This window comes from Epinephelus moara, chromosome 2, assembly GCF_006386435.1.
Source record: "Epinephelus moara isolate mb chromosome 2, YSFRI_EMoa_1.0, whole genome shotgun sequence".
Lineage (NCBI taxonomy): Eukaryota > Metazoa > Chordata > Actinopteri > Perciformes > Serranidae > Epinephelus > Epinephelus moara.
In genome coordinates, this window is record NC_065507.1 from 3,702,422 (window position 1) to 3,722,131 (window position 19,710).

General features: G+C 41.5%; 1 protein-coding gene across 1 annotated transcript in view; it reads right to left on the bottom strand.

The window, feature by feature from the left end:
- The window catches only part of LOC126400883 (chloride channel protein 2-like), a 230,559-nt gene that overhangs the window by 101,409 nt on the left and 109,440 nt on the right, over positions 1 to 19,710 (bottom strand). Inside the window, exons 3-7 of the mRNA XM_050061878.1 lie at positions 17,581 to 17,712; positions 14,514 to 14,642; positions 10,554 to 10,687; positions 7,524 to 7,601; positions 1,225 to 1,303 (exon numbers count right to left, since the gene is read on the bottom strand). Of these exons, the coding sequence (XP_049917835.1) occupies positions 1,225 to 1,303; positions 7,524 to 7,601; positions 10,554 to 10,687; positions 14,514 to 14,642; positions 17,581 to 17,712 (552 nt within the window). The remainder of the gene's footprint in view (positions 1 to 1,224; positions 1,304 to 7,523; positions 7,602 to 10,553; positions 10,688 to 14,513; positions 14,643 to 17,580; positions 17,713 to 19,710) is intronic.

Genomic DNA, 19,710 nt, shown 5'->3' on the forward strand with positions numbered 1-19,710 from the left:
CATTTATCCAATGAGCGTCTCGCTTTGCTGCATGAAAAAAACCTGCTCAGCGCTGTCTCATAGGAATGCTTGGAGGCTCCGCGTCCACCGTGCTGACATGAGAATGTATGACAGGGAGGTCGCGTTGGGAAACTGGTGATAAACAGCTGACGTTTGAACATCATAGTCATGATGTGAAACGCATCCTAGCGCACGTTTAACGCAATGTAAATTATTATTTCAGTGTAAATTCAATAGTGCATATTTGACCATTTCTTCTATGGAATTTTAGGGGAAGTTCAGCCTCCCTTGTTGTCTCAGAGCAATCGCACCTGGTACTGCTGTGGACGGGTAAAGAGGCAAAACTCATGTTAACCACCTTAAAAGGTCCTGCTTAAAAAATCAGTGTCAGTTCAAGTGTACGCTATATTGACAAAAACAGTAACATTAGCTGGTTAGTTAATTTGTGTTCTAAACTAACCCTCTAAAACACCACAGTTGAACAATAACACCAACTAAGTGATGGAGGCAGCAGCAGACCAGCGGCTCCTGTGTTCAGTGATGTATAATTACCTCATACAACTCCACTTAAACACATCCAAACAGTCCCTTTAATAACACAGTGGAGAGATACTTATGTAATGTAGAAATGATGGTGTTGTTACCCAAGAAGTGCAAGGTTTATGTAGATGACATTTAAAATATGAACATGCAGGACCTTAAATAAGTTAAACTGACATTTCTGGACATGCAGAGCCTGTGTGACTCTGTGTTACTTCTCTACTAACATGGTCTTCCTTTGTTTTAAGAGCGGCACACAGCTAACTCTGCTCACCAGTGTCGTCTCTCATACATGTTTTTGGTTGTATTAAAGTGAAGTATTTGTTTTTGATTCCTAAAATCTGATGGTGACACCAATATGTAGCAACAGACGGTGCTGTGAAATGACTGAAGCAGCACAGGCGGAGAGAAATCTGCTCGCAGTTAAATAAATTACGTCACTCACACAAAGTCGTGTTGTGAGATCTGTACCAGCACGTACCAAGGACATAGTTATAACATGGGTTGATATAAGACGTACAGACAGAGATATTGCCTTCACTATATTGTCCCCACTGAGTGACATAAAGCTGTCTCTGTGTTATTGTATGTTATGTGATGTGCAGTTGATATCATCTATAATGACACCTCCAGTGTTGTGTGTGCCACACTTGTGTTACTATATATTTTTCTCTTAAGACTCACCTCCTATGGGGGCAGCAAAACAGCAGCCTACTCCCACAGCACAGGCCGCTGCCAGCATCTCTATGTTCCTTGACTCATTCTGAAACACACACAGATACACATGATGCCGTTACATGTCAGTCAGTCAGTCTTTAATATGTGGAGCCAGCTGATAGCACACATAAAAGGTTTGATAAGGAATTATAATACAGTGAACAGACATGCTGACAGTCTCTTTAAACTTCTGAGAATACTGACTTTGACACTAAATGACGGCTCAGCACAGAGCTATTCCATCAAAAGTCGGTGAAGCAAAAAAAGTTCACGTAACAAAAAAAAAATATATATATAGAAGAAAGAAGTTGATAAAGTTGTTTCATGCTTAAAAGCACTTAAATAAAATCTCAAACTGCACAGTTCAAACCAAAACCCTCCAGAATCCTCTTTAAGGAGTGATTTGATGTTCCCATCAGATGAGGAGTTACAGTGTAACCACAGTGAGACAGATGGGAAAAGAACAAGTGATAACACTGAGCCGCATGACTGAAGGGCAAAGGAGTCCCAGAGCATCCTGGGAAATTGAGTTTTCCTGTTTACATTACTGATCTTACCTGCATTCCTATGAGACTGGCTTCCTTCAAGCAGCATGGCAGTGATAAAGAGAGGTTAGTGTGTGTGTGTGTGTGTGTGTGTGTGTGTGTGTGTGTGTGTGTGTGTGTGTGTGTGTGTGTGTGTGTGTGTATGTGTGCGTGTGCGTGTGCGTGTGCGTGTGCGTGTTTTCCCTTTGACTGTACTCTCAGCCACTTATCCTGCTCTTGCAAATTTACAGTGTGGAGCTTTTGATAAGCATGCTGTGCTGCAGCTTACACACACACACACTCCTCACAGTAATATGGTCAGAGAGGAATATAAAGGGTGGTCAAGAGACATTTTCAAATACAGCTTACACTGCAGAACATGTTAATCTGGAATGAATATTTTAACAAAATGCCAGTAGGGTGGAATATTTCCACTTCTTCTAACTTTAAATCCCTTTTAATTAACATTTTCATGAGAGCGCACAAGGATAGAGTAATTCAACCCGCTTTCACCTAAAAAGAAAAACGCCAAATAGGTTGTCTGTGCAAGCTGATTATTATGATCCATATTTGTGTTTCTTGTTAAGCATCGACCTCAAGTGGCTGTAGTGATTATGACAGAAAAAAAGAGGACGTCAGGTGATCTAGTATTAATAGCGGCAAAGTTTGTGCAGGGATGCAGTCGAGGTGGATGACTGGATCAAAGCAGGCCCCCAGGAACGCCGTTCAGCCTTGGTTCCAAGTTTTTTCTGGTGTCCACCAGTGGTACTGCAGCAAAAAAATTCTCCACGGCTCAAAAAGCATTTTCCCCACAGACCGACATTATAAAAGAGACGTCTGTAAAACTGTTGACAGGACACCTCAAACTGCAAACAAGGTTAATTATGACTTTTTTCTATGGAACGCACAGTATGTGATGAAATGATGGAGGGAACAAAAAGGGAAAACTTTAATTTAAAGGTCTACTGTGCAGGATTTAGTGGCATCTAGTGGTGAGGTTGCAGATTGCAACCAACTGAAACCTCTCGGTGTGCCAAGCATGTGAGAGAACTACAGCAGCAGACACAAAAACACAAAAATTCAAAAACCCAAATGACCCAATCTAGAGACGGTGTTTGGGTTGTTTGTTCTTGGCTTCTGTAGAAACACAATGATGAACTCCATGGCAATGGACCCACTCTGTGAGTAGATATAAATGGCTCATGACGAAAACACAACAATTTTTAGTTTCAGGTGATTTTACACTAATGAAAACAAAAATATGAATATTATATACCATGTCCATGACCATGTTTTAAAAACCATGGTCCGGACCAGTAGCATGAGGCAGTTATGATGAGTGTGAAGCGTGGTGGCTCCTTGTATCATTGACAGGTGCGACTTTGAAACAGGCCATTACAGAAGCATAACTTAGAACGTCCTGCCAGTGACGACACAACCTTTAATCTGCCATCGCAGAGCTCATAGATCAAATAGACTATGTATGCCAGCAGGCCCGTAGCTCTCAGGGAGTCAATTCGGCTAGATTCTCTGTGTGGAGTCTGGTTGCTGCCGTGGGCCCATACTTAGCCTAAGATGCAAATGTATCAGTTAATTACAGAAATAGGTCTTTAATTTTTCCAAAACACAAGGTAATCTCTGCCCACTTGAGTATTCGGTGAGCTGTCTTTTGAGTGTCATCCAGACGGGGGTACTATCTTGGGGTAAGATGCACTAAATCTGGAGTGAAGCCCACACGGAGATATTTACACGCGGCGTCCTTCACAGAAGTTGCCTCCATCTTGGAAAACCCTTCAGGCGATTTTGATTAGTTTTAGATCTCAAATCGATCGACGCTCAGCGCATTAATGCTCGAGTTCTTCACACTATCAGGCCACTGGTGCCGTCGCCGGCAGGATGTTCTAAGTTACACTTCTGGAACGGCCCATTCCAAAGTCAAACCTGTCAATGATATGAGGAGTCACCACACTTTGCATGGGCCCCAGTGCATGCTATTATGACGGGCCCTAGTGTACGCTATTGTGCAAACATGACTCTTTTACAAAAAGAAAGAAAACATAACAGAGATGCATTTTTTAGAGGCATATATAGCAAGTGGCACTGTTTTTAATTTAAAGAGAGTTTTTATTTTAACACAAGCGTATTTCCAAGTTGGAATTCAGCCATAAGGCCCCATTCTCCAGCCAACACATTGATGGACGGCCCACTCACTCTGTGGGCCCCCATTTCAAGGGCCCCAGTACGGCACTGCCTGCACTGTTTATATTCACGCCCCTGGTCCGGACACTGGATACTAGAATAAATATTTCGCTGTAGTAACTTTAACTTTTTTCAGTATGAAAAACATGCACAAGACTGCAACAGGTGAGAAGATGGGACATGGACAGTGGGGCATGCTGGGAAATGTGCAACTGAGTTACCTTTATGCTTATAAGACTGGGCTCCTTCAGGAAGCATGGGAGTAAGAGACAGAGTTAGGCCATAAAGAAACCAAGAGCATGATTTTTTTACTGCCAAAACTAAATTTGCATCATCGTAAAATTGAACAAATCTGATATTATATTTTATTCAACTTAATTAGCAAAGTCAAGATTTACATCCGATCGACATTCACAGATCTGATAATAACATTATATCTGATGCAGCGTGTTTGGTGTTCTCCACGTGTGTGCTTCATTTACTCATGCACCTTTATTCCCGTTAAAGTACAACAAGCTCTCTAAAAGCACGTGAAACAAAAAGCTGGCTGTTACAGCCCACACGCTACATTAGCATACTGTACTTCAAACTCTGGAGAGGAGGACCAGATACTGCTGCAGAGGGACACTTCACACACACGCACACACACTCTCAGCATTAATATGCAATAAAATGCAGCACAACACTCAAGAGGGGAGGGGAGAGCAGGAAAGAGTTAGAGGGTTAGAGAGAGACAACGTGGATGACGATGAGTACAGAAGATAAAAAGGTAGACAGGCGGATGGATACATTAGCCCCTACTGGTTGATCTTTGGCTGAATTGTTTGGACATTTACTCAGAAACTACTCCTAATCTTTTCAAATGCTGTATATCATCAGATGTTTATTTTCTCACCAGTGTTCGTAATGTCCATCCAATAAGTTCCAATAAGTTTCAACACAAAGGTCCAATAAATACAGACATATAAATCTTACACTCCTGGCCAAAGCAAACTTGAGTACTTAAACGGATGTGAGATTCTTGCATTTCTTCACATTATGTCCAATGAAAATAAACTTTCTGATTTATCCCACATTTTTCCAAGATGGCTATTTCCAAGGCTCATATCATTTACACTTCTTCCTCCATCCTCCACATGAACATGGATCACAACTCCAGATCACTTTTGCATCATCTATAGAGTGGACGCAGCGTGGGGACTTTGTCTCACAGCCCTCTGTGCTCTTTTCAAACCCGCCGATTTTCCCACCAACACATCTCCCAAGAGACGTGCTCACATCTTCAGAAAAGTGAGGAATGAGAGTCAGGATTTTTCTTTGCCTTCCTCCAACTCCCTGACTCCGATCCCAACGGACAGGCAAGATGGAGAAGAAGGAAAAGGAGAAGATGCAGGAGATAATGAAGAAGAAAATAATGATGCTTTCTTTTTTTGCTTTCTCTCGCTCCAATTCTCTCTGGGCCAAGTTAGTTTAGGAGATGAAAAATCTCATTTGCTGACAAATACGATACTGATTAAACATTTATTAAATGAGTCATTATTGGTTGTTGACTCAACATGGGAAGAAAGAAATCGATTCCCGAGGAAAAAATGTGCTTCGTTTTTCCCTTTTTAACTGAACTAATGACGGAGGGACAAATAAGGAAACCAACTAAAAAAACTAAAGTTTTTTTGTCAGGTGTTAAAGCTCATGTTTCATGTTCCCTCTGCTCTGAGGCATCAAACTGGACCAAAGCCTGAAACCTGAGCTGTCCCAGCAAAACACCAGAGTTGTTTTTTTTCCTCCACTCATTCCCATTTATCCTCTCTTTCTTCTTCCCTACCATTTCTCTGGCAGTTCACCTGCTGTCAACATCTTCCATTTTCTCAGGCCTTTTCCTCAATCTTCCACTCTCCCTCAAACACATGATAAAATGTCAACTCTCCCCCCTCTCGACCTCTTCCTCTTTATCATTTATTCTGTGAGCACTGCCTGAATATATGACCGCCGGCTTTTCTGATCTATTTTTAATGATCAATAAATTGATGCAGGTTTCAAGAAACAGCTCTGGGAATGCACTGGGATGCATCATCAGTGATGTTCCTGGGGGTCATAGGAGGTTTCGGGTCTTTCAACATCAGACCCCCTCACCCAGGTGACCCATCTGGGGTTGATCAAGTCCCAGGTTGCACCCCGGCAGCAGCAATCCATGGCCTGCCCTCTTTATCCAAAGCCACCAAGTGGCTTTCTCTGCAGCTTCAGTAATGGTTTGTACAGCCCCCTTCAATGCAGCTCTGCCTTCTCCCAGCCCTGCTAGAGCTTTACAGATTAAGCCTCCAGCAAACCCTCGCCAGCCTCTGCTTCTGCACTGCCCCCACCAGCTCTTGGTATTTAGCAAGCTTCCTCTGATGAGCCTCAGACAGCTCCCACATGATCACCTGCTTGGACCTGCTTGGACTCTGAGAAGATGGTCAAGTCTGGGCGTAGTCTCCGCGCGCAGTGTGATCAGGGAATTTGAGTTGTTTTCCAAGATCAACCCTCAGCTGCCAGTCTCAGGCTGTGGACAGTTGGTACGGTCTTGTCTATGATCAGGAGCTTCTCTCCAGCCTTGAGGAAAGAGATGGTTTCTTCCTGGGGTGGTGTCTACTGGACTGAATGGCTGTGGTGACTGTTTCTGCATGAGATGTTGGAGGGATCCTCACCCAGCACACAGGGCAGGATGGTGCCTCAGCCTTGTGTGAAGGTTTGCTGGATTTGGTAATGTGTCATAGACAGCTTGAGATGAATTAAAGCGTTAACTTGTGCCTGGCCCACAACATGATGTTTTCGGTCGCAGCAGGCAGCTGGGCTCAGTGAAAAAGCACTAAAAACCAACTGTACACCAACTCCTCAGCACTAAACAGCAGACAGACACAGGCAGAGAGGTGGTGACAGCTGGTGAACGTAGTGGAACATTTAGCAGCTAAAGAGACAGATATTTCCTTCTGGCATTGGTAGGGACCGAAACAGAGCTAAAAGAGTAAATATCGGACTTACATTCATCAGGTGGACACAAGCAGGACTCTAATGAAGGCTAATGTGTGGTTACTGCTGGACATGTAAATAACGGTATGATGATAAGTGTTCACAACTTGGTTTTTGCTGCCCTTGGCAACAACAGTATGTCTTTCATGTTTCAGCCCATGACCAAAAGCGACAAGAGACAAAACCCAGGGCAAAAAAAACAATAACTGATCTCCGCTGCCTGTTAAGCTTATTGCTTTTAAATGCATGGTAATAACTGAAGGTGTCTCAGATGAGTGCATCAATATTATTATCAACTCAGATCATCTCACAAACACTCAAATACCACATCCAGTGTGAGGAGAGGTGAAGGAGATGAGACAAAAACAGGGTGTTGGAGAGTTGAGTATGGCGTGTACGCTGTACGCGTTTATGGAAAAATAATGAAATGTTTCAATTAAGTGAAACCAGGAAAACACAATTACATCAATTGAGCAGTTGGGCAAAATGAAGACAGAGTGACAGAGAATGTAGGAGAATATGTGCGTGAATAAGACGTACCTCATAGATTCCTCCAAACAGAGACATGAACTTGCTGAGGAGAGCAGCACACAGACTGGCGATGTGGACGAACGGACCCTGACAGGATAGAAAACAGGTTCACATGTTACAAGTTGAGAAGCTCTCTCCTGTTTATTGTGCACCACATGAGAGGGCACCCAACAACTCTCTGACAACACACCACCAACAACAAAGTTTACAGTGAACATTAAAAACTCTGGGGATGAAGTTCAAAGTGGAACCGACAGGATTAAAAGTGAGAGCGTGGTCACGTTGAAGGAAGTGAGAGCCCTGCGCTGAATCCAAACTGTGGAGGCTGATGCTGCAGTAGTATGCAACCAAAAGGGCCTGAGGCGTGTGTGTGTGTGTGTGTGTGTGTGTGTAAGAGGAGAGAATATATTCTCCTCTGAGTATGTCTTCAGGCTAGGCAGCCTTTTGGGGGATGCCATACTTCCCTGAAAATGTTTTGGGGAAAAAACACTGAGAAATAGTGATGTAATCTACATTATATACACATACACACACACACACACACACACACACTGTCCTCAAGACATAAACAACAGCTGCAGCGCTACTGTAGGGAGAGGATCCTGAAATCTCCAGAAAAACATTATTCTCCCTCCCGTTGGGTTTCCACAAGGTCTGGAGTCAAATCTGCTCGCTGCTGCCTTCTGTCTCTCTGTAATGTTTTTTTTTCTCTTCGCCAGATTTCGTTGCTCTCAACGTGACCCTAAACATATCGACCCCATCGTGTGCAATTTATGAATCATTTGTAATTCACGCTGCAGGGATATAGGGAACAGGAATGTGAATGAGCCTGGGAGCGTTGTGCATCAGTGGGAAGTTTGTGTATTGTAGCATGTTAGTTGCACTGATTCTGATTCACAATACAGTTTAATCCAGACCAGTCGCCACAAGAAAATGTTGGCATTGTACGTATCTGCAAACCATGGATACCTTTATACAAATCAAACATATCAGCATCTATAAAGTGATGGAGTATATGAGCTGACTTTGTCATGAGGAGGTGAAGAGGATGGTGAATGTTGTGACCTACACGAGACGCCTGCCAAGCTGCACACCACAGTTTGAGACCAACAAACACTGAAATTGGTTGTTTTTTAGGGACCTATTGCCGTGTCTCCGCCAGGGACAGTGCAATGAAAAGTGGTTGTTCTTTACAGAGACATTGCTGCCATTTCTGCTGAGCTAGTGCCATGAAGAGTGGTTGGTTTTTATCAAGACATCACTCCATTTCCTGCCTGGACAGTGTCATAAAAGCAGTTGCTTTATACCGCCATTAAGCCAAGAAAAATGGCTGTTTTTTACTGCGATATTTCTGCCTTTTCTGCAGAGACAGTGCCATGAAAAGAGCTTGTTTTTTACCTAGATATCACTGTGTTTATTGCTGGGATAATGCAACAAAAAGCGGATGTTTTTAAAAGGCATAACTGCTTTTTTCTGCCGGGATTATGCCAAGGAAATTGCTTGTTTTTCTACAGACATCACTATTTTTACTGCCAAGATAGTGCCATGAAAAGCAGATGATTTTTACAGAGACATCACTGCATTTCCTGTCAGAATTATGCTAAGAAAAGTGGCTTTTTTTTACTAAGATATTGCTGCAAAAGGACTCCCACACATTGTCCAACTTGCAATATATAATTTATTTGCGACGTTTCGGTACTAGACCTTCATCAGGTGAGCCGGAGTCCTTTTGCAACTTTTTGGTCTTCTCTCTCCAACGCACCTGTTTTGTTTAACAGATGTGGAAAGTGTTTCATTTGTACTAAGATATTGCTACCTTTTCTGCTGAGATAGTGCCATTAAGAGTGGTTGATTTCTACGGAGACATCACTGCATTTCCTGCCGGGAGAGTGTCATGAAAGCAGCTGAGTTTTACCAAGATATCAGTGTGTTTGATGCCGGGATAGTGCAATGAAAAGCAGATCGTTTTTAAAGACACTGCTGCTTTTTCTGCTGGGATGATGCCAAGGACATGGCTTGTTTTTTACTGTCATTACTGTGTTCACTGCTAAGATAGTGCCGTGAAAAGCAGTGGTCTTTTGTACAGAGACATCACCGCATTTCCTGCCAGGACTGTGCCACTAAAAACAGACATAAGACATTTTCTGAACCATAAGCAAGTGTTTTTTGTGCCTCAACCTAACCACACATTAAGAACAGCGTTTCAACATATCTCCTACATAATAACATATACATGTACATGGCCAACATTTATCCTGGTGATTGGGTTGGTGAGTAAGTTTTATAACCTGCTCCAGCAGTGTCCCTGCTCTTCACTTTGACCTACACGAGTTTCTGATGAGTAATAATGACTTGAATTGAAGCAGCAGACAGCTGGTATTCTGTGCTAACATTCAGTGGATGGATGTTGTGTAAACCTAATGGCAGCTTGGTGCCAGTCTGGACTCTGTATTTTATCACAAACAAATTTTTATTACTGTGAATCACGGAAACTGTGTCAGTAAACAACAAAACTGTTGAATGTGGGTCAGCTATTGAGTTTAGCTGCCACCGCCGACATAAAGAGGAGAAGTTGGGAACTGATTTTTTTTCTCCACAAAGCTGGTCATAATGGGACGGCTCTGTGATGGACAGTTTATGTGTCAGCAGCAGACCCACACACACACACACACACACACACACATCAAAACATGAAAGCATGTATGAGTCATTTTAACTCGAGTTTTTCATCAACACATATTTGAGCAGCTTGTATTTCCTCTCATCTTATGAGTCACATATTGATTGACATGGTTGTCAGCTTGTGCTGTTTGTGTGTGTGTGTGTGTGTGTGTGTGTGTGTGTGTGCGCGCGCGTGCGTGTGTCACATGATGTCCCAGAAAAGTGCATCTTCCCATCCTGAAGGGAAGCTCCACTCAAGAGTACATGCACACACACACAGGTCCACACATGTAAAGTACATATAGGCACATTTAGAGGCCCATAGAGAGGGTAAAGCTGATATGTGTGTGTGTGTGTGTGTGTGTGTGTATGTATTACCTCCTTGCCCAGGGGCATGCCGCTGCCCAGAGCGCAGGTGAGGCCGATGACTTTGGCCACGAAAGTTTTGAAGGTGAGGTATTCCTTCAGCACAACTCCTCTCAGGATGGTCTTCATCTCTGGAATACCTGAACCTGCAGGGCGGGGGCACAGCGGACGTTTACAGCTGACCTGAACCTGCAGGGCGGGGGCACAGCGGACGTTTACAGCTGAACGTCAACTTACAGAGAAACCAAACACATCGAGCAGCTGACCTTTAAGAGGACACATACTGACTTCACCAACAACATGAACACTTATCAGTTACGTCCTGGCCTTAAAGCAATAGTTCTCCATTTTACAGTTTTACTTGCTGAGAATTAGATGAGAAGATGAATATCACTCATATCTGTGTGATGAATATGAAGCTTCTGTCAGAAGACTGGCTGAAAGAGCTGGCCTGGCTACACCAAAAGGTTACAACATCTCTCCACCAGCACCTCCAAATCTCACTGATCAACACCTTATATCTCGATTGTTACAACTGTACAAAAACCAGAGTGGAAGAAAGACAGGTTGCAGTTTTATGGGGAGTTATGTGTGGGACTATTTCTCAGCCAGGAGCAGTTACTTCCTGGAGACTCCTAGATTTCCTGGGGACGCACCCGCAAAGTCAGCAAGTCTGCAAGTGCCTAAGGCTGCAGTGCAAATCCTCCTACAAAACGCAAGGACAGTGCCTCTGAGTACAGGAAGGAGAGAAACAAAAGAATGAGCCCGGTGTCACTCCAAAGTTGTTGAAATCCAGTGCTTAGGCAGTGACTTGTGGCATCAGAAACCAACGAATAAAGGTGCCATTTAACGTCGGCATGATACGCGGCTGGTCGCTGTTATAGTTTGACGCTGCCCAGCAGTGTCGGGGGGAAACGCAGCTGGACAAGAATGAAAGTTAAGGTGGCAAAAGTCTGAGTGGGGCGGACGGGCGTAAGGGGTGGTGGATTGGTCCACAAACACTGATGTTCACCTGAGACAAAGCCAAACGCTGCTCTAAAACCTCACCGTGTGTTTGTTGAAGGAAAAAAGCATCAATTTGCGGTTTTGTGCTTACGTTGTGCTTTTATTTTGAAAGAGACTGTATGTAAACCTTAAATTTCCTGTGAAAACAGACATGTGTCCTGAAAGAGGAGAACCTGACACAGCGTCCCAGAACGTCAACACCTTACCTTACACGTCATATGTGGACGTGGAAAGTCCATGACCAAGCACTTCAATATGTGACGAGGTCGTAGTGAGAATGTGTTGAAAGAACACACAAAGAAAGAAGAATAATCTAAGAAAAGTAAAGGAGGAAAAAAGACTTTATCAGACTTTACTTTCCAGTCTTTATGCTAAGCTAAGCTAGCCAGCTGCAGGCTGTGATATGAGACATGAGAGTGATATCAGTCTTCTCATCCAAGCATTCTGACCAATGTGTCAAACTATTACTTCAAGATAAACCTCACGTGTTAATTTAAAATAACTTTGCCTCTGGAATAATTAACATTTCGCTGCCACAGCCTTCTGATTTAACTCTGACTCTCTGACTGGATAATTAATGCAGGGTGGAAATGGGCTTTTTGTTTTTGCAAAAACAGACTTTTTTAATTTTAGAGAAACCCCAGTAGAATATCATTTTCTTAATTGAAATGCTGCTGATAGACGTATTAATTACTTGCCAAATTCAGATGACCTTTTGTGAAGTAAAACACTCCTGCAGATGGAAACTTCTGCTTATTATATATTAGATTTTTTGGATGCTTGGCTATGTAAACTGCTGCCTCTGAAGAATCAAATTATCACGTCATGTGTGTTCACTATGGCATTACAGAGTTTCATGAATGAGACAACTCTAAGGTTACTCTGACAGCAGATTCTTTTTCATAGTAACTGAAAAAAAAAGACTGCTCCACTTCTGACAGTCTGAGAGAGTGATTCAGGGAGGTGAGGAGTGAAAGGGAGAAGGAGGTGTGTCTCACTGATAGCACAGGTTACCTCAGACTCTCAGGAGCACACCCATCTCTTTAGCCTCTCTTACTGAGAGTGACAGTAAAGTCTCTGTTCGACCTGCAGCAGAAATTACTTCAGGCACCTGACGGAGTGCTGCGCTGAATTCAGACAAACCTAACCTGTTTTTTAGAGCCTGCTACAGCTCTGAATTGTGCGCAGAGCTCGTGGAGGATTTTGCTGCTGAGGCGGAGGATGTTGTGGGGGGAGACACAGAGTCTTTTGGGGCTGAGCCTAAAGAGGCACAGAGGGGATTTACAGTGTGTCACAGAGGCGTTACTCTGTAGCGACTGGAATTTACACACAGGTGTTTAATGTGTTGAGTTCTTTACAGTCCAGGGTGGCATCAGTCTGGTTGCTGGAGAAGCTGTTAGGGTTTCATTTTGATACATAGTTTTCAGACAGAGGATGGAGGACAGAGACTGAATGGATCAGGAAGGTGTATAGTTTTTACAGTGTCAGGATGACCAGTACCGCCTCCTGTGGGTGGGCCCTTTCTGTCGCATCCGCAAAAAGCAGAGGATCCAAAATCACAACTGAAGGTTTGAGAGGTTCCCTCCTGTTTTCCAAAGGCAAAATGAGCTGGAGCTTACTTGAGCCTGTTATACACTGAGTGATTCTGGGCTGTCCCTGACGAAAGATGACCAACATGAAAAAAATGTGCAATATCTTTGGTCGTGGCTCTAATACATTTGTCCCACATCGCACAGTGAGAGAGGTTCAAGGATGGCCGTTGTCACAGCCTTGCGATCAAACACAGCCTAAATATACACTGCAGTATATAGTGCCCACAAAACTTTAGCTTGTTTTCGTTTTAATCATATTTTTCTGACATTTCATCAATTTATCATTTCACTTATTACTTGGGGGCATTTTATATTTTTTGACATTTTATTTATATTTCTCAGATATTTTATTAAGACTTTTCTGACATTTTACCAACTTATTTTTGTACATTTTGTTACCATTTTATGGACATTACAGCAACATAGTTTCTGACACTTAAATTATATTTTTCTGACATTTTATAAACATATTTTGTAAAAAAAATTGTAAACTTTTTTTCGGACAATTTAACATTTTTAGGACATTTTTTCAGACATTTTATTATTATTTTTTTGACATTTCAGTAACATTTTTGTTACATTTTTTAAACATGGACATTTTTAATTTTTTCTGACATTTTATTTATATTTTTTTGGGATATTTTAATAACATCTTTTTTTAGACATTTTACCAACTTATTTTCAGACATTTTGTTAACAGTTTTTTTGATATTTCAGTAACATTTTTTTGTGGCCATTTTCAAATATTTTTTCAGACAATTTCACAATATTTTTTGGACATTTTATTAACATTTTGTCAACATTTTTTCCAGATATTTTATTAATGATAATAATAATTCTATAATTTTTTTAATGTGATCCTCTATGTTATCCTTCACAGTTGGAGAAGTAATAACTTGTGCAGCATCCTTGCGCACTCGGTATGGGAAGCTATTGCATTGTATGTCATAGCCTGTGATTCAGTAGGCTCTGTCACTGCACAGTCTGCATACATCAAACTTGATGTCATAGTTTATTAGATCCATGTGGCACAGTGTAGCTGCACTAAACAGTCTGTAGGAGGCTTTACACGTCTATATCTGGCTCACCCTTCTCATTGTCTTTGAGTTATAATTCAGTATATCTATTTTACAATAACATGAAACTGTGAAAAACAACAAACACCTGTGAATGTTTTTATCCGATAAATCACGAGTCATTATTTAATAATTCTTGTTGATTCATTTTTGGTGACTGCAAAATCATTTAATCAACTTATTGTGTGAGATACTTTAATGTGATTCTATTGGCCCTCTTTAAATGTCTTCATGTGTTGTATATGTGCTTTATGTATGTGCTATATGTGTGTGTGCTGTGTTGTGCGTGTCAGTCGTACCAACAGCCTGTGGGGCGAGAATCTGTGTGAAGCCGGCAGAGAAGGTGATGAGGACCACAGGGTAGGTGACCCAGGCCAGGTACTGCAGGAACACGTTGCTGTCCAGACCACCGTACATCCACTTCTGTGCTGTGGACACACACACACACACACACACACAACCAAGGGCAGACATGTAAACCACAGTCAAATACACACAGTAAGAAAGAATGTGTGCATGTTCTGTACACTTCACAAGCAACAACATAAATTTACAGTTTGTCCATGTGTCTCCTGGAGTCAGGTGGTTAGTCATGTTCTGTATCCAATTAAAAGGAGCCGTACACCGTAACTGAAACTGACAAGACTAGGTTGGCTTCTCCTTGAGAGCCAAACACACACACACAGACTGAGAAATCCATTTGAATTAGAGCTGGTCCCGTAAGGTTTCAGATAAGCTCCTATAACTTCCTTCAGTCATTTTAAGATGTTTACCTTCCTCTTCCTGCAGTAAAGAGTTGACTCACTGGTAAATCCCTCTTTCACATCATCTCCTGCATCCACCGTGCAGGTAGGTGATTGGTGCCATCCCACAATCCACCTTGAATTCTCCCTGTCTTCAATCACTCACCTTTTGCTTCTTGCATTCCTTCCTTTGTCCCTCTTCTCTCTTCCCTCCCCAACTATCTCCATTTCCTCTTCAAACACACAGCTCCTCCTGCCCTCTGAACCCTGTATCCCTCTTGCCTCTACACCCTTTAAGAACCTTTCCAGTCACCACAGGCAACACATTGACATCTCCTGCTTTAATTTCCAATGCTTGTCCCAGGGGCTCAATCCTAAATACAATCGCTCTCCATTTACGATCTCCTGTTGGGCCAAGATTGTTCAAAAGTATCCCGTTTAATTGCAGTGTTAGACAGATGTCTCAAGAGTTTATCTTCCAGAACTCTCTGCAGTAAAAAATGTTGGATGGCTCATATCTGTTTCCAGCTAAATGAAATTAATCTGAGAGAAAGCTCTTCGCTGTTAAGGCACTTAAAGCTGAGGTAGGCAGTTACATTTTGGCTTCATTGGGCAAATATCCCATAATATACTTTGAGCATATTGTAATTCAAGTGGACTGAGGGAAAACTTTTGGACCTCCTCTTGGCTCTGTTCTTGGGCTTTAGAAAGTCTAGCCAGTGATGGGAGACTTTGGCCAGTGACAGGTCATTTCAGAGAGAGGGTGTTGCTTTTGGCTGTTCTACAAAGGTAGATGTGAGTTCATGTAATTTGGTGAAAGTCCACCTTATTGGGAGGAGAGTGTGCAGCAGCTTTGGAGACAGACCCCCAGTCAGGGCTGCACCAACTTGAATCCAGCTAACGCAAACCCCAAATCCAGGGGACAGGACAGTCTTGGCTCCCCACTGGATCAGCACACTTTTTGTTGCTGCCATTACACAGGCTAGATCTGGCGCTGCAACTGGCCATCAACCTGCTGTGACACCTGCTGCTGGGGGGTTTCGACAAAGTCAAGTTGCTACAGCCGCCAATTGAAGGTCCGTTTCCTAAGCTGCTGCCTGCTCTCCTCCTGGGGAAGCAGTCTACAGTGGCAGGGAGTGAGCTGAAGTGACTGTGGGGTGGCTAACTAGCTAACTCTTGTCTCATTTTGTGGTCTGATCGACAGAGAGAAAGAAAGAGAGGGGCAAGGAAGGGCTAAGCATGTTACTGTAGCTACACGCAACTCTACAGTGACATTAGATTAAATCATGGCGGCATGGTGGTGCAGTGGTTGGCATTGTTGCCTCACAGCAACAGGGGTCGGGGAGCCTCTCTTTGTGGAGTTTGCATGTTCTCCCTGTGTTAGCGTGGGATTCCTCCAGGTACTCCAGCTTCCTCCCACAGTCCAAAGACATGCAGGTTAATTGGTGGAATGTGAGTGTGAATGTCAGAAAAAATGTTCATTATAAAAAATTTTGAAAAAAATACTGATTAAATGTCCAAATAAATGTTAACAAAATGTCCGAAAGTAAGTTGGTATGTATTTAAAATGTCTGAAAAAAAATGTTAATAAAATTTCAGAAGAATATTATTAAATTGTCCGAAAATATTGTTTAAAAATGTACAAAAGATTATAAAATGTCAGAAAAATAAAATTAAAATGTCTGAAAAAATTACTAACATGTCTAAAAAACATCAATAAAATGTCAGAAAAATACTGTTAAATTGTCCAAAAATAATGTTTAAAAATTTAAAAAATGTTTATAAAATGTCAGAAAAATAAAATTAAAATGTCTGAAAAAAATTACTAACATGTCTAAAAAATATCAATAAAATGTCAGAAAAATACTGTTAAATTGTCCGAAAATAATGTTTAAAAATGTACAAAAAAAGTTTAGAAAATGTCAGAAAAATATTATTAAATTGTCCAAAAATATTGTTTAAAAATTTACAAAAAAAGTTTAGAAAATGTCAGAAAAATAAAATTAAAATGTCCAAAAATAATGTTTAAAAATGTACAAAAAAAGTACAGTAAATGTAAAAAAAAGTAAGTTGGTACAACGTCCGAAAAATATTAATAAAAGGTCAAAAAAAAATACCAATATCAAATATCAAAATATATGATAGTCTAGTGACCTATCCAGGGTGTACCCCAGCACACCCGTGACCCCTAACAGGATAAGGGGTTACAGAAAATGATTGAAAGAATGAATACATAAATCAGTGTACAGGTAAAACTATGTCACTGTATGAAGTGCATGCACATGCTCATGGTCGTCTGGTGGGAGGGGCTTAAGAAACAGACAGGAGAGCTGCAGGTGGAGGGTGTGTTTTCAAATTCTGCCTCTCTTTTTGCATTTTCCAGTTTTCTTTCTCCCCCAGCTTTAATAACTAAAGTTGACCCTTGCGTCTCCCATCCTCCACCCTTCTATCCCTTCCTCCCGTCTGGATCCATGCATCATTTATCAGAAATAACTCCTACTCTTTTTGTTTCTAACATACATTCTTTCACCTGTCTTTACCTCCTCCTCGTCTGTCGACATCTCTCATACCCCATCCTATAGGTACAAAATCCAATCCCTCCTCCCCCCCCCCCCCACCTCACCTTGTAGACAGATGGCGATGCAGAAGTCCACCACCCAGCTGACCAGGGCCATGAGGAGTCCCAGCAGGATGAGGAAGATCCAGTCCTCCCCGACCCGCGAGATCAGGAACTTCTGACAGCGAACCGTGCAGACTGGCAGAAAGACAACATAACATGTCAGAGACGACAAAAACATACGCTGCAACTACATCACCCAGGAGCTGGCACTGAGGTTTGGAGAGCGCAAACAGTATTGAATCCATTAGCTTTGGCAACAACAGTCGCTGTGTTTCCATCCAACAGCTTTTTGAAATGCTGAGCAGCAGAAAACACGCCGCTGCCAAATAATCCACTCAATCCTAAATACTGTTTTACTTTGTTTTGATTAGTAGTAGCAGCAACACCCCCGCAGGTGAGTCCATGCAATCTGAAAATGGTGAGAACTATAATTTCCCCTCAAATTCAATCAGCGGTGTCTGATACGTGATGGATGGATGAACAGGGAGATTGATCTAAAGTGCACACACACAGACACACACTGACACTAAGACACTGTAGGAATGAAAGAGCTTGGCAACACTTTATTTTACGCATCGGTAATGTCCTAATCATTTCCTGGAAGGTTGTGCGTTACTAACTGTGTTTGACACTTATTACGGGCAAAATAGAGACAAAACTCTGAGTCTGTCATTAGAGTTTACCTGTTTACAAGTTTACAAGCCGTAACTGACTTTCAGAGGAGTTTTCTTTAAGACGAACCGCTCCATTTAAACCCAAAGAAGTATTCACGCACTTTTCGTTTGTTATTTGAAACAGAACTCTCTGTATATGTTGGACTGAATGCTTGCCTGCAGACAGACATCATGTTTTTGCATGTTTGGCTAATTATGCAGTTATATTAATACCAATACCAGTGTCTCCATTTGCACATTAATTACTACCAAATTACATCGTCCTTTCTGAGAGTCTTTGTATGAACTAAAGTCACACATCAGATCCTTTCTAGGAAATTACAGAAAACTATGAGACCAGTAAAAACAACTTTAAAGCAAATTCTTTTTGGAAAGGCTGTAGTTTCAGAACTAAAGCTAAAGGGTCAATTTGCCAAACTTACAACAACAATAAAAGATTTTTTTCCACACCTAACTACAGCCGTGCAGACATTTTTTGTTATTTTATTTGACCAGGTTTCATTTTTACAGTATGGATTACTCAGATTATGTTATTCACGCTGTCACTAAAGACATATGTTGCAAGTGGATTTGTTTTTATGTCAAAGTTTTAAGGCTGTGAATATATTAAAGTCCTCACAAAATTCATGCAAGATAACACAATTTTCGTCCATCTATCCATCATCTGTCTATCGATCAATCTGTCTACTTATCCATCCATCTATTGGTCTATCCATCTAATCTGCACTGTAAACACAGTTTCACTCACTCAACTTAAACATTTTAGAAACCGCTTGCATTCAAAGCTTTCATTTATCACAGCACAGGAACATAAAAGTTTTGAGTAAACCAGACACAAAATAAATGCATCACATGACCCTTGTCTGACAGGAATTTGATGTCAGTTTAACATAACTTTTCTTTTTGTTGTTGTTGTTGTTGTTGCTGTTGGGGCATTTAATTCAATGTCATATGAACAAAAAACACTGAGTACACATTTTAAAACTTTCTTTTTTAATTTCATTCAACTATTACTATGTATGCACTATATTAAAATGGGCAATGTGAGTGATTTAGAACACATTTAAAATAAGTTTTCTTACGCTTATGGCCTTAAACACATTGTCTCACAGCATGCTGGGAAACTCCGCCCATTAAGCCCCAACACGTCACAGTCCTTCCAGAAAAATGCTGAGTTTTTTTGTGATTGTTGCAGGCAAAAATCCTTGATTATGCGGCACGTTTTTTTAAAAAATGCGATGGAATATGCGGGATATTTATGCAATTTCATGTGATGAAATTGCGGGAACTTGCAAAAATTATGGGAACTTGCAAAAATTGCGGGAACTTGCAAAAATTGCGGTTTGATGAAAAAGAGAAAAAAAGTGATTCCCCCAACACCCTGTTCTCACTAGGCTACTACCTTAATGTAAAGAGTCATTTCTAATTACTTCCTATGATAAGCAAGCATACTACATCA